The sequence below is a fragment of the Xenopus tropicalis genome, chromosome 1, assembly GCF_000004195.4.
Source record: "Xenopus tropicalis strain Nigerian chromosome 1, UCB_Xtro_10.0, whole genome shotgun sequence".
NCBI lineage: Eukaryota > Metazoa > Chordata > Amphibia > Anura > Pipidae > Xenopus > Xenopus tropicalis.
The window spans coordinates 136,481,880-136,497,207 of NC_030677.2; the positions used below are offsets into that span (position 1 = coordinate 136,481,880).

The 15,328-nt window shown below is 36.8% G+C and overlaps 1 protein-coding gene across 1 annotated transcript; it reads right to left on the bottom strand.

Annotated features, from left to right (window-relative positions):
• Positions 1–1,624: 1,624 nt before the first annotated feature.
• Positions 1,625–5,030, bottom strand: tdgf1.3 (teratocarcinoma-derived growth factor 1, member 3). Its single transcript, NM_001078927.1, is given in 6 exon segments — positions 1,625–2,533; positions 2,973–3,079; positions 3,325–3,439; positions 3,959–4,117; positions 4,492–4,544; positions 4,896–5,030. Coding segments are annotated over 6 exon segments (573 nt in total). The 5' UTR covers positions 4,910–5,030; the 3' UTR covers positions 1,625–2,408.
• Positions 5,031–15,328: the final 10,298 nt, after the last annotated feature.

Below are 15,328 nucleotides of genomic sequence, written 5' to 3' on the forward strand. Positions count from 1 at the left end.
AAAGCCATTTTCCATAGCTGCCTGCTCAGGAGTTTTTTTTTTTGTAATGTAAAGCAAGTCAGCTCCCCCATTGTTAGCAACAGCTTAGAAATAAGGGCAGGATATGCAAGACTCCCTTGAAACAAAAGCATAGGCTGTCTGTACAAAAGCCCCCAGATTTATTTTGTTAATTTTAATGCCATTTACATGAATTCTTTAATTACCTTCTGCCTATGCCCATAGCTTTTTCAAGAGTTCTCCCTTGGGTATATTTACCCCTACCTATATTTGTTCCTCCTACGCAGGAAAACAATTTGCAAGTATGTTCTAGCAATCTATTTTTCTAGGGCTAACCTTTGTCAAGGTAGGAGTAAGTTTCAAGTGCAATACATCTTTGCACCCACCCAACCCTGTTTTTCTCAAATACTATTGGGAAATATTTTACTGTAAGCTCAAAACTGGTAAACCCTGTCCCTTCATGTACTCTGCAGTATTAAATGGCATAATTGCAATGTACCAAGCCTGCGCCTGCACCTGCACTGAGTAGAAACTGTAAACTCATTTACAACTGAGTGCATAGTGTGAAATGGAGGAGCGCACAGTCTAGTTTCATTTGCATTGTACAGCTCAGTTAGCTTGGCAAGATGATGATAGAGATATATATGCCTGTTAATGTTTCCATTAAAACTTCAATTTATTCTAGGTATGACCAGCTACATCTATTGTTAGATTGCAAGCTCTTCACAGCAGTTGACCTCATCCCAACTGTATACTGAATAACTTACCCCTGTTTGCATTTACGTCTTGTAAAGCACTGCATATATTAGTGGTGCTATATAAATCCATAAATCCTAAAATCCAAATACCTCCAGCCAGAGTCTAACTATAGTTATCAGCATTTCAAATAGCTTGTCAGCTTCAGGTTATTTTTTATAATGCTGTTCTATTGGTAGTGCTCTGTGCAGTACTACTTTGGTAAAATAGCATAAAGCTAACCAAAGGCCTACTTGGGACCGTACAAAGATTTTGCAAGTAAGGGAGACACAACCTTTATCTATTGTAGAGCTACAGCTGGCTGCTTCCTGGGTGAGAAGGTTGCTGGGAGTAGTAGTCCCTTAACAGCTAAGGTGCCAGAGTTTTACTAAACAGACATATTTAAAGAGGCACTGAAATGTTGCTGGTTTTTAAAATTGAATAATGTATCCATACAATTAACTTCACATTAAACACTACTGTATTATTGTTAATATGACAACACCAAAATGAGCTTTGCCATACACTGGAGATAAAATATGTAATAACAAAGCTTCATGTGCATTGCATTTATTACATTTTGTCCCCAACGGAAAAAAAGTAATCTGCAATTTTCAGTGACTCAAAAGGTCAACTGTGATTTAAAAAGGTGAAGTTAAAAAAAAAAGCATTTCATAGTCAAATACAGTCAGAGCAAAGACAGCAAAGGCCATTTGTTGCACAAAAACCTATTATACACTTCTTGAAATTCAATTTTTACTCTTGCTCCAAATAGAGGAGTTTTATCAACGCTTAACACCTGCCTTGTTGGGCTCCCTTTCGAGCAGCAAATCATTAAAGCCTCTTCAGCAGAAAGTGATTAGATGTTAAAAGCAAAAACTAGGGAAAAGGATTTCTTTTACGTATTTAATGTTTCATTGCAAACATCAAGTGGACAAACTGTAAGTACATAGGTACAGCAACACGGGTAATTGTATTATCTCCTGACCTATAACTAAATGCCTGTACCCTAAAACTGAAATTATAGGATGCATTGACTCATCTTCTAAGCAACCAATTTTACATTTTTTTTTTGTTTAAGCACTATTGTGGCCCATTTGGTTTCACATAAAAACAAATCTCTAGGGTTTCATGGCTAGGGACACATTGTTGTAGGTCAAGACAAACATACAAGTACCATAACATGCAATGTGACATTTATGTAGTAGGACAATATCTGTATATTATGTTCCTAGAGATTTTTTTCTCTTTGTCAGTTAAGAAAAAAGTAAAAAATAAAATCATTGTGATATATATATATAAAAAAAAAAAGTGAGTGAAGGACATTGTTAAGGTACAACTTGTCTGATTAATAAATTAATAAAATTTACATATATACAGAATGCACTGGGTAAGTATAAGGCTAAGTCCCTGATCTGAAATCTACAGCAAGGAGCAAGAGCCCAGCAGCTATATCTTAAACCAACTCCAGTGCTCGGAAGTACTGCAAACCCATTCTGACCCCTAGACATCAGCACTGAATATAAGACATTCTATAGCTTGTGAATATTTTCCGGGGGTAGCAAGGAGCAATATAATTCTAAGCATGATCCTGGCAAAATGGGTTTAGCAATTAAAAGTGCAGTATAGAAACAGAAGCCTGATCTGGACTGAACTGGCAGACTCTAGTTACTCAGCTAAAGTCCAATATTCAAATGCCAAACTATGTGATAAAACAAGTTTGCAATAAGTAAGTAATAGATGAATAAACTGAGTTGCGTTCTTGGGACACCCGATCTCATATTTTTTTCATGCACTGGACCTGAAAGAGAAGGAAAAAAAAAAAAAAAAAAAAAAAAAAGGAGCAATATTATACATAATGTACAGACACTTCCAACTGATACCCACTCCCTGGGCTGAAGGGTTGGTTTAGCCTATTACCAATGACAATGAAAGTCTTGAAAAGAAAAGGTGGTTTTGCCTTGTCATATTCAAATGAATGCATTATCATGGAGAATACTGGAGTCTTAGGTAATTCATTACTATTCCCGATACCATACATAGACTTACAGCCAAAGAAAATGTCACTAAAATATCCCTATGAATAGAAATTGAAGGCATTACAAAAGCCACAGACTGCTCATACAATTTATGGCTAAGGAAAGAAGAAAAAAAAAAAAAAGGCAAAACAAAAAACAGCAGTCAATGCCTGTAGTAGATTTATGGCTGACGCTTTAGGCTGGACAGAAATATCTGCTTACCACAGTCCTCAGACTCAGGAGTAAAGCAGTGCAGGACACCAGACACACATCGACACAGCAAGCAGCCCTGACGGATCCAGTCTCCATGGGGAACACCGGCGCAGCTTCTGAAACACACAAGGAATATTCTAAGTCTAGAATAAAGGAATAGGACTTAAAAGGCAATGAGTGATGAGAACAACATACAGAATTTCAGCTTGACTCAGCAACTTTTCAAAAGTGCAGAAGTATACAGTATCTCACAGTATAGCACAAGCAGCACTAAGGAAATCTCCTTCATGGTTGGCCGCTAAATTAAATGATCTGCTATTTATTTCCAATTGGTTTTCTGCAATTGCAATGTTATACTTACGCTGGGCGCCTTTCATGTTCACAGTGCCGACCAGTAAATTGCTTAGGGCAGATGCAAAAAGTCCCCAAGAAACAAGTGCCTCCATTCTGACAGCATTTTTTGTTTAACTTCTTGCCTAAAAAAATAAATTACAATATTATAAATTTTTACCGACATACAGAACCAAACCCAGAACGTATAGTGGTTTGTAAAGGCAACATCATAATGAAAATAAATAAGTGCCTACTTTTATTCATACATACAAATGAGAGCTATCAAACTGACCATCTCATAGCAGAGACATTAGCCCATTGGCAGTGCTAGTTTGCACCAGTGCAGTTACACATAACAACTAAATGCCCTTTCCCTATCACAGACTCACTCAGCTTATGTTCAGCAAGAGTTAATTAACGTAACAGTATGTCTTGGGTTTCAAGATCATAGCGAATTATATGAAACATATTTAATAAATTCCATATGCATCTAAGATATATTACAAATTAATGGAATCTTTTACGCACATACAGTTCTGTATACCTGCAAAACAAGATGATCACTTATGCTTGATGGCATGTATTACATATAAAGCACTGGACAACAATAACAGGCATACCAATAGCAAGGCAATGGATATTAGCACCAATAATCTACTTACTGTCTGTGATACCCAAGAAGGGCAAGGTCTTAGCAGATTTTTCTGGACTCTTTCCATGTGTGGCATTTATTGTATCCTGCAAGATCTGATGGATTGTGTTGCTCTTAATTGCCAGCGATAAACCGGTATCATTACAGTACAGTCCTACACAGGATTCACCTGTTAAAAGAAAGAGGAGTTTAAGATTCATGTGACCCTACTCTGCACCATTTGGACCAGCTGTTTCCCCGTTAGGCCAGTGTGTAGTGTTGTTGCCTGTGTGTTTTTTTTTTTATTTTTTACATTTGCCTGTGTGGTAAGTCACAAAGAAAGCAATTAAAACTAATAGTAGCCAGCTACAATCTGCTCGCACGGCACAGGCCTTTGTCAGACTAAAGCAGTGATATTGTCAGAAAGGGTTAGACTTTTTTTGCTTATGAGCAGAGTTGACTCCATTAGTGGATAAGTACAGGTGGAACTACTTATTGCCCATCTGTTGCAGAGATATCATTAGGCCCCTCCACACCACGAAAATCTACTAAGTTAGCACTTACCTTTGCAATGCTTGATAAAATATTTAGCAGAGAAAACAAGGATGGCAAGAAATCTGTAAAACAAAAAGAATATATTTGGTGGGACAGTGGATCAATTAAACATGTAATCAAATGTGGCAGTTTTATTGTTGAAAATAGTCCAACCTTAATCTCTTCTACTGTTGTTGAACTACAGCTCTCAGAATCCCCCATTGCCTTCCAAAAGATTAAAGTTTAAGAACATCCCAACTTTAAAACAATGAAACAATTTTATAGTATAGAAAATAAATGAATATACCTGGAATACCTGCTAACTCCCTTGCATATAAAAGTATAGACTTTGAGAAAATAGTCCACTAATGTGCAAATATAGACCACAAACATTAACATTACATTTTAAAGAAGAATTTACTGCAAAGCCTTACCTTAAAAGCTGCATTGTTGTCTGCAAAGGCCCTAGTTTCCCACTTATAGTTCTTAATTAATGTATCTGTAGCTAAAGCCAGGTAAAGTGGTCAGTCCACAGACCAAGTGAACTAAATTAGCCTCTGCTTAGTTGCTCTTCAATACTGGAGAGACCTCCAGGAGCCACACCTACCAAGTGCAAGGTCTTTAAGAATAATTAGCATCTTTATAGTTCCCTTTTGTCCCCACTCTCTGCCACACCCACAGTTATATGAAAAGGGGCCTAGGTGGGCTTTTACATATGCTAAATGCAGGTCTGCTATTCATGAGCCATGATCTCAAGAAGAACTAAATAAGACAAAGATTTGAGGTAAAATATGTTTAATGTTGGTTTGAATAAAAAGTTACATTTTCCATAAATATGATAAAATGTGGCTAATTGCTGTCAGATTTGGCATCTGTGACTTTATTATAAGTCATTTATTCATTATTTTTTTACCCTAGATAAAAATTTCCCCTTCAAAGTTGTTTTTATTTTACATTTATTTTGCCTAATAAATAAAAACAAAGATTTGACTATAGTTCACTGCATGCACAAAACATGGAGCAGTGTTAGACAGGAGGCCACAAAAGAAGTTCAGATCTAGGGCTCAGTGTCACAGCAATTAGATGTAAATAGAGTTAGATGTAATACTGCAGATGGTATATACACCTATGGCAGACATGAGAATTAGGATAGAAACAGTCGTAATCTTTGGCACCTGGGAGATCATGTTATAGTCTGGCTATAAAAGTGAAGATGTAAAAAAAAAAACATTGATTCTAAGCAAAGTATCAGCACTGCACTTACTTTTGTCACATAGTTGCTAATGTATCAGCTGGCAACTGGGGGCACCATGACTGTATCCTAGTTTGTGTTATTATACACCAGTTAGTCAGTCAGCGACTTGAAGGGGGGGCCACATGGGACATAACTGATTTTAGTTTCCTGAGCACCCAGGTCAGGATCAAAAGCAAACTTGCTGAACAGTTATGTCTCATGTGCCCCCCCCTGTCTAGTCACTGACTGACTAACAGAGAGCTGCAAAGGAGAAAGTATTGTTTTGGCTATTATGTCACTCCAGCCTCTATAGATCACATTTTTTTCTAAATAACTATATTCAAAACATTTTTTATTTTGCACAGCCTTTATATTTACTCAGATAATTTTACACTGAACAGTTCCTTTAAAGGTATGTTTTGGTCAGTCAGCTTATCCAACTTACATGCTTTATTGCAGATATCTATTTATTTACTTTAACTTATTGAATAAGTTGCTAGTCAAAATCATACCCATAGGCTTTTTATTTGTATTTGACAAAAAATAGATTTTCATACATTCCAGCATACAGCAATATAGGTCTTATAATTCCTGCTTAGGTTTGCTTTCATTCCACATTCACAGCTCATGAGCCGCATCTCAGAGCTGGGCTGCTCCTGCCATGAAGCAGCCAGTGTGTCACGGGGGCAGGGAGCAGCCAGTTACTAGGTGGCAGCAGCCCCAGGATCGCCCCTGCCTTAGAAAGGTCCACATCTCAGGTGAAACAGAAAATATTCTTCAACATGTCTATAAATGTAGTGTTAAACCTGTGTGGTGGCCTTTTTATGCATTCCAGCACACAGGAACACGAGGACAGACACTCCGTTCTTTTCTATTGTGCCGGTACCCATGGCACCTTGCTAAACTGCTACATGCATGGGGGACACAACATGTAATGTCTCACCTGAGTCAGTGGTTCATGTCGGTATAGATTAGATACATTCTGGTGGGGTGAGATTCCTCGCAAGGAAACTTTGGGTGACGTATATTTTGCCACTGGTGATTTACTTGATACTGGTGGGAAAGCATTCAGGCCCTTATTCCCACCAGGGTCCCTATACCATTTGAAATTTCTTTTGCTTTCAGGCAATCTGGTTGTTAACATATTCCTGAATTTCACTGATCTCCAAAATCATTAAAAGTGGTGGTTTGCATTGTTACACCCACAGTCAGAGTTAGTTCAAGGGGGTTGCATTGCTTTTTATTAAAAAAAAATTCTCTTCTAGTGAATTGAAACAAGGTACTGCTATTTTTGGGTGATGGCTTGTTTAGATGTGATATTTTGTCAGTGGCCACAATGCTCAACTGTTATTTTTCCTAAAGATAAGATATCAAAGTTTTGTCCAAAAACTACAGCCATTTTATTTTAATCAGTGATAAAATTTATACACATATATTTTCTCCATTAAAATGTGATATATACTTTGATCAGAAGTAACATTTGCTTCCATTTTTTGCTAATGATGGTGACATGCCATTCCCTATTTTGTATCTACCGGAACACTCACCTCTGCCTGAAACTTTTTTCTAATCTGCTACCTCATCTTAACTAGCCATGATTATACATCTTTCACTCATTCTAAGATGACAGAGCCAGAAAATTAGACAAATTTTCTGTTTTATGCTTCTTTTCAAATAGACATCACATATGTTCCTGCCAGAACTGTTGAAAAAGAATGGTTCAAATGAGCCATAAAGTGCTAATGGAACAACTTTAAAGATTTGACAGATTCAGTGACAGGTATCAAAAATTGTAACTGAGTGTAAGTATTAGCTGGAAAATGAAAAGGCATATTGTATAATGAGGACATTCTTATTGTCATATCTTAGTGCCTTCATGTCCAGTTCTGAGATCTGCTTCTCAGTATTGACACTATAACCTGCCAGTCTCGCAGCAGTGCAGGTGATTTGCACATCTTTCATTTGCCACCATTGCTTCCTGTAGGCCTCATTCACATATGTATTTTTGTTCTTGCTGGTCAGATTACACTCTATATATAAATTTTGAAAGCAGGAATATAATTCAGGGTTGCCACCTATCTGGTAAAACGCCTTCCAAGGCCTAGGCCAGTATTATAAATGTACTGGCAATGTATTTTCTGTTAAATTTAAATTACCCCCTTGTTGCACTCCTGGTCTGCCTACTTAATCCCTGATCTGCCCCAATACATACATAGTTCTTTCTCATATTCACGCCCACATGTCACTTTTTACATCCAAATGCTCCATGGTCCCACCTACTGATGTCATTGATCAACCCACTGACATTACTGGGCCACCGCATAACACCTGAAGTGCCCTCCTAGCTGAGAAGTTTACAACCCTGTTTTTGGAAGCTCCAAAAATGTTACCATTAAGAATTGAAAGATTCCTGTATTTTAGAAAAGAGACTTCTGAAAAGAGATTGGAGTTTCAGTTCTATTCTATTTTGCATATTAACACTTTGTGCAATTGACCTAATTAGTCAAAATATGTCTTTATCAATAATATTGGTTTTCCAAGAGGTATCTGTAGGGTTAATAGCACACAGGGAATTTTAATATTGTATACCTTCTTTTCGTAAATGATGCTCTGAGAGTCTAAATTTACCATTTAGTTTGAAGATTAGTATTTTGGCTGAATCTTCAGTACATTAAAGAAAATGTCAAGTATACATAAAGCTGTTTAATGAAATCTTCAACATAAAAAGAATTATGCATATTATTTGAAACCTTGTCAGGGCCAGGCTTTCAGTACGCTTTAAGTTTATGTTATATAATTATCAGTAAACATTGCAGCAATTTTAGTCTGGAGTGTCACTAATTCAGTACAGTATAATACATGTTAACACTTCTGAAAGCCTGAAAGTTTTGTGCCACAGAGCTCACATTGATGGTTGCAGCTTATTCTTTCATCATCAAAAAGCATGAATATAGCATCCAGAAACTCTCAGCACTTCTTTCCAGGGCATTTCTATGTTTGTAATAATAACCTACAGACTATCAGCTCAGGAACAGACCCAGTTGCATAGACACTTGTGGTTCTTTAAAGCCACCCTCAGGTGCAAATAATAGGGATAGTAATAAACTAGATTCCCCCCTTTTTGCATATGACTCTTATCTTTCAAAGGCACTAATGGGGAGGTCCTATTTTTGGAAACTTTTTAATAGGTCTTAACTTTTTTATAGTTTTTAATTGATTTGCCATCTTCTTCTGACTCTTTCCAGCTTGCAAAGCTGCTATAGCTCTGTGAGGCTACAATTTTATTGATGTTACTTTGTATTACTTACCTTTTTGTTCAGGTGATCTGCTATTCATACTCCAGTCTGTCATACTCCAGTGCAGGGGTAAATTGGACTAAAAACTAAATAATTAAAAAAACTATTTAAAAAATGTAAACCAATTTGAATTGTTTCAGAATTTCACTGTCTACACCATACTAAAGTCTTGAAAGTGAACCACCCTCTAATGTCCTTCTGTGCTTGCCATTCTCCTACTTATCAAGGCCATTACAGAGAACTATGTGAAGTCTAACAAACCGTAGGGGTAACTGCGCACCACTGAGTTGTGCTTGGCATATAATATGCCTAGACCAGCACTAGTCTAGCTTTAAACACTTCACTGGCTCAATATTAATGTTTCTGAACTTTAGGAAGAGCCTCCTTCTAAATAAGGGCTTATGGTCCATAGGCCTGGCCCTCCAATATAGTAAATATGTGATACAAGTAAGGTAATTAAGTATGTAGAGTATACATATATTCCTTATATGCATTTTATTTTCCCATTTAGTGACTTCAGCTTGAAACAGGATAGGACCAACTAGTTGTTTTTCACTTGCTTTTAGTTGTAAAGGTAACCAGTGAAAGGTAGTTTAGTATTTTGAGGATGAATATCCAAGACTTAAATGAAACCATTTTATTCAGAGGTATATATTTCCTCCCTTTCTAATTATTTTTGATGTTTAGGTAGGAGAACTGAACTTTAAATTGCAAGCAATGCATATCTTTTAGGATTTTTTATAGGAAAAGCTTGTCCATTAAGTTGCAGAATAAAATGTAATAGTATTATGCCCCCCACCCCTCAATACAGATGTATAATTTATACACAAATGCAGCTATACCATGCTGGACATTTTATATCTCAGATTTAGCTCAGTGTGTTTTTGCCTAGACCATCATATTTATCAATTTTATTATGCACCTGGCTTCTGACTTCTCCAATAATCTGGTCTTGGGGTGCATATTATCAGCTACAAAGGAAACACTAAGCTCTTGTTAATATACCTTATAATTTCCAGATGTTCTTTAGAAATACAGAATACAATATTTTAGCACCCATCTTTAATGTTGGCTCCCATATAGGAGGTCCTCAATGTGAATGTTATGTAGTGAGGTGCCTTACATAAAACAGAAATGTTCAAGTACAGTTTCAGCCCTACAATACTATAAGCTCAATATTTAGGCTGATTTTATCAAAAGCATTAATCAATGTTAGTATTGTTCAATCTCCATTCCAGAACAGAACTCCAGTCACTAATGCTTATTAATTTAAGATGTTGTAGCAATTTTGTAACAATTTCAAGGGTGAAAATGGTACTAATCAGGTTCTGGTATCAGGTGTACAAATACATTATGTATAACATTCTCATGGGATATATCAATATACTTTTCATGACTGGTCTGACCTCAACATTATGTTTTTTTCTCCTTCTCCCTTTTGTCCTAGGTCTATAGATCTAATAATGATTTATGCTAGCACTCACAACCAGTATTAGTTCTACATGCAGTTGTGATAGAGCATTTGATATTGCACATATGGTTGCTGATTAAATTTAGGGATATTGTCCTTGAACATAATATTTGTACTTGGATAGAGAATGGCCTTAAATATAGAGTACAAAGAATGGTTGGGCTAATTCTGGTATTGTCCTTGTAAATGTTTTTAAGCATTAATACATGACCTTGGAGTTGTTGTATGGACTCTCTGTGTGTTTATTCATGATTAAAGATTGTACAGAAAAATAGGTCCCATGTAGGTCATTTCTACCTTGTAGAGTGATTAAGAGTGATACACTGGAAGACTTGGGAGCAAATTGCCAAATGAAGCTCAATGTTAATCAGTGCAAGGTTTTGCATTGGGTTATATAGCTATGCAATAAATGGAATTTTAGTGAGTGTCTTCCAAAAGGGAAGGTAACCCAAAAAATAAAATTTGGCCAAGAACAAAAAAAACAATATTGCATGTACTGTTTGTAAACCTAAAAAGAAGCAGATTTGCAATATACTTCAATTAGAAATGTATACCTTTTCTTCAAAGTAACTGATTCTGTCCAGCTGAATTCACTCGTCTCCTCTCCTTCCTGAAGCTGTGTACAGGATTCCTTTGCTGGCCGGTCGGCCAGAGTAGTAAGAAAACGATTAGCGCTGCTCTACATTCTGAAGAGCAGGTAAGCAGAGTGGGGTTGTTTCATTTGTTTATTATTGTCTTTCAGTGAGAAACAATAGGTCCCTGGTAAGGCCTCACCTTGAGTATGCGGTGCAGTTTTGGGCTCCAGTCCTTAAGAAGGATATTAATGAGCTGGAGAGAGTGCCGAGACGTTCAACTAAACTGGTAAAGGGGGTGGAAGATTTAAACTATGAGGTTAGACTGTCGAGGTTGGGGTTGTTTTCTCTGGAAAAGAGGCGCTTGCGAGGGGACATGATTACTCTGTACAAGTACATTAGAGGGGATTATAGGCAGATGGGGGATGTTCTTTTTTCCCATAAAAACAATCAACCCACCAGAGGCCTCCCCTTTAGAGTATTAGTGGTTGTATATATAGTTTATGTATGTGAGTGTATAGATTGGTAGGTGTGGGTTGTGTGTGCTGGGTTTACTTGGATGGGTTGAACTTGATGGACTTTTTTCAACCCTATGTAACTTATGTAACCCTGCCAGCCAGGAAAAGATTCCTGAACGCAGCTTCAGGAGGGAGAGGAGACGAGCAGTGAATTCAGCTGTACAGAATTGGTTACCTTAAAGCAGTGTTCCCCAACCAGTGGCTAATGGATGTTGCTCTCAGTGCCCCCAAACCAGGTAGTTATTTTTGAATTCCTGACTTGGTGGCAAGTTTTGGTTGAATAAAACAAGATTTACTACCAAATAAAGCCTCCTGTAAGCTGATAGTGTGCATAGAGGCTGCCTGATGAACTTTTATGATGCATGTTTTGCTTTGCATACATTTGACTGTGGCTCACGAGTAAGAAAGCTTGGGGAACCCTGCTTTAAAGAAACGGTACAACATTTTTGATTGAAGTACATAGCAGATATGCTTCTATTCAAGTTTAAAAGCAGGACATGCAATCATTGTTTTTGCCTTTACATCCCCTTTAAGTATTACGATTCAGAGATTTAAAAGTTAGTTTCATTACTATTTTTTCTTGTAGAAAGTTTATTTAAGGGTACCATGAATGCAAATTTTAGGTCCCAAACCATAGGTTAAGAATTTGCCCCTTTATGGACCCATGGTAAAGCCTCACATTGAGTATGCAGTGCAGTTGGGCCCAGTCCTTAAGAAGGATTTAAATAAGCTGCAAAGAGTGCAGAGACGTGCAACTAAACTGGTAAAGGGGATGGATCAATTAAACTATGAAAAGTTGAGATTGTTTTTTTGGAGAAAAGGAGCTAATGAGGGCACATGATTACTCTTTACAAGTAAATGATAGCCTATTCCTTTAATAAGTGCTTAGTGTTTTTGGATAGGTAGAATGCCCATGGCTAGAGTTAGCTTTGTTTATGTATATACACAATGCCTTGCAAAAGTATTTATTCCCTTAATAGCGTAACTATGAGCATTGGGCCCACTGCAAAAAAATTCTCAGGAGGCCTGACGCCGGCATGCATGCTGCACCTCCCCATGGACCCCTGGTCACCACTCACTCACTTGTGGCAGGCGGCAATTTTTATTACAAGGCTCAGAAGGCTACCACTTTATCACTTGTGGCTGGCGCTGACTTTTATTACAATGGTGAGGGAGACTAGACCACAATACAGCAGAACCTGTGGTCTACCTTAATGTAGTTATGCCACTGCATCCCCAAGACCAGTTCTTTTATTTACCTGGAATACTCCTACTACTGAAACTTTGCTCTCCTATAACGCTTTTATTTCAAAGCACTGACATTTAGTTTATTTAATGTGACATTTCTTTATGTGAAGCATTTTATGAAATTAAATGATGCTGTTTACAAAACTATTCAGCCCCCGCATTATACAAAGTATTTATCCCCTCAATATTGTAACTATGAGCAACAGGGTCCCCCTAAAAATAAATAAATTAAATGAATATTATAAAATAATCTATGTAAAATAAATATATGCTTCGGTTTGATATTTGTGAAATACAATACATTTTAGTCTGACTTTTATCTCATGACTGCATGACTGTTAAAATTAGAAGGGTGACGGTAATTACTTTTATAGAACTGTAAGCCTAGAAGAGTAAAAGGGTATTGCAATGAATTCTCTATCATGATGTCTTGTACTGGACACTGAATTTATAGGGTAATGTGATTAACAGGTGCAAAGTTTGTTCCAGGTCTAGTAACTGATAGCAACCAATCAGATGATTGCTTCCATTTGTCTAACAGTAGCAGACCAGTAAGTGCTACCTGCAGGTTTCTTTAGGTTGCTTGACTAGAACCAGTTTTAGGACTTCTTATATTTTCTTTATGATCTGACTCTAAAATCAAATGTTGGTGAATGTCTAAATAAAATAAACTAATTTCACATTTGACTGGCACATTCAAAGGTTTAAAGGTTTAATACATTTTTGTTAAGCTTTGTATATAAACAGGATACTAAAGATGCCAAAAATTAAGAGTGATTTATGTTATGTGTATTTAGCATTAGATTTTATGTACACTAGTACTACATTAAATCATTTTTTTACCATGTGATCCCCACGGCCTAGCAAGCTAAGCAGTATTTGGGTGTGCTGCTGCCCGAGGTAGCAGATCCAGTGCTAACCACCTCACATGATGGAGTGATAGATAGCGGTTTTCTGTATTCTGTACAAGAGCAAAACTTCCCCAAAGTATCCAGGGGCAGATGAGGTAATGTTCTCTCTTTGTCTCAATGCAAAAATGCCACATGTATATTATGCTTATGGATGATTTATAGATTTATTACATTTGGCTATTGCATTTTGAAGGGTGTGTTCTTATTTTCAAATAGTAAAGAGTAAATCCCCCAAATGGTAATGCACTGTTCTGCCTGCATGTACGTCAAATCTGGAAGTTTCCCTTCGTCTTTTATGTTTTTGTACATGGTGCAACGAGAACATCTGTATTCTTCTCTAAATTCATCTAATTTCATGGATAGCTCATGTAAGTTAGCTTTTGGGGACAACTACCACTTTTTAGTGCCCATGGAAAATCTCCTCTCCCACAGGGCAACAAGGTGTCCCAAAATAGCTTCCTATATGGGGTTAAGTGGTTTACATGAGATGATTTCAATACAACCATATAGTACATAGTTACATAGTTACATCGGGTTGAAAAAAGACCATCAAGTTCAACCCTTCCAAGTAAACCCAGCACACACAAACCTATACTGACCTATCTATACACTCACATACATAAACCATATATACCAACATCAATACTAACTGTAGATTTTAGCATCACAATAACCTTGGATATTATGCTTGTTCGAGAACTCATGCCTTTAAGAGGCACTTGGATGAGTTCTTGAACAAGCACAGTATCCAAGGAATCTGAACACTAAATACAACATAACAGTAGGATGCTATAATCTTCCTACTGATTCAAGTTCTTTAGCACTAACTTTTTGTGTTATAAATTTGAATGTCTGGATTTATTACGTGCAAAAAACCTAAAAACTCCAAAGTAAAAATTCGACATATAGAAGTCAATGGGAGTTTTCCTAGCCAAAGTCAAGCCATATTTTCAATTCGAGATATTGGAGTTTTTTTGAGTTTTATTCGAAAATTCAAGGTATTCGTTTTTTTTTTTTAAATTTTCCTTATTAATAAATAAACAAGCATTTAAAACATGAGTTCATTCAAATTAGAAATACAAACACCAACTTCACAAACTTGAAAATTCATAAATAAGCCCATTAGTCTTTAGAACATTTGTAAATCAAACATATTTAGATCAATTACTTAGTAAACCAATACCCCTACTGTGGGAGGCATCAATAGGTGAAGCAGACTTGCAGCTACAGAATTATGTGCAGACATAATGTGCAACCCCTCTTTCCCCTCATGTCACTAGGCAACTGGTACCATTTCAGCTTATCCCTAGTTCCGGTCCTGTATAAATGAGACCTTTTATATACTATAAGAGAGTCATAAATTCCATTCTGTCATATTTCATAAAGGATGCAAACATTAGTAAATTGTTTCACTTCTGGCACACAGCATTAGCATCCAGTTTGCTAGTGAAAATAAGGGGCTATTGACACAACCCACTAAGGAAACACTGAAATTACCAGCAGGAGCCTATAATTAAGTGCCCTTGGATGGCACAAAACATGTAAGGTTATCAGCATGATTGTCTAAGATATGTTAAAATAAACTATAATTCTCACAGTGTGACATTCTGCAATTCA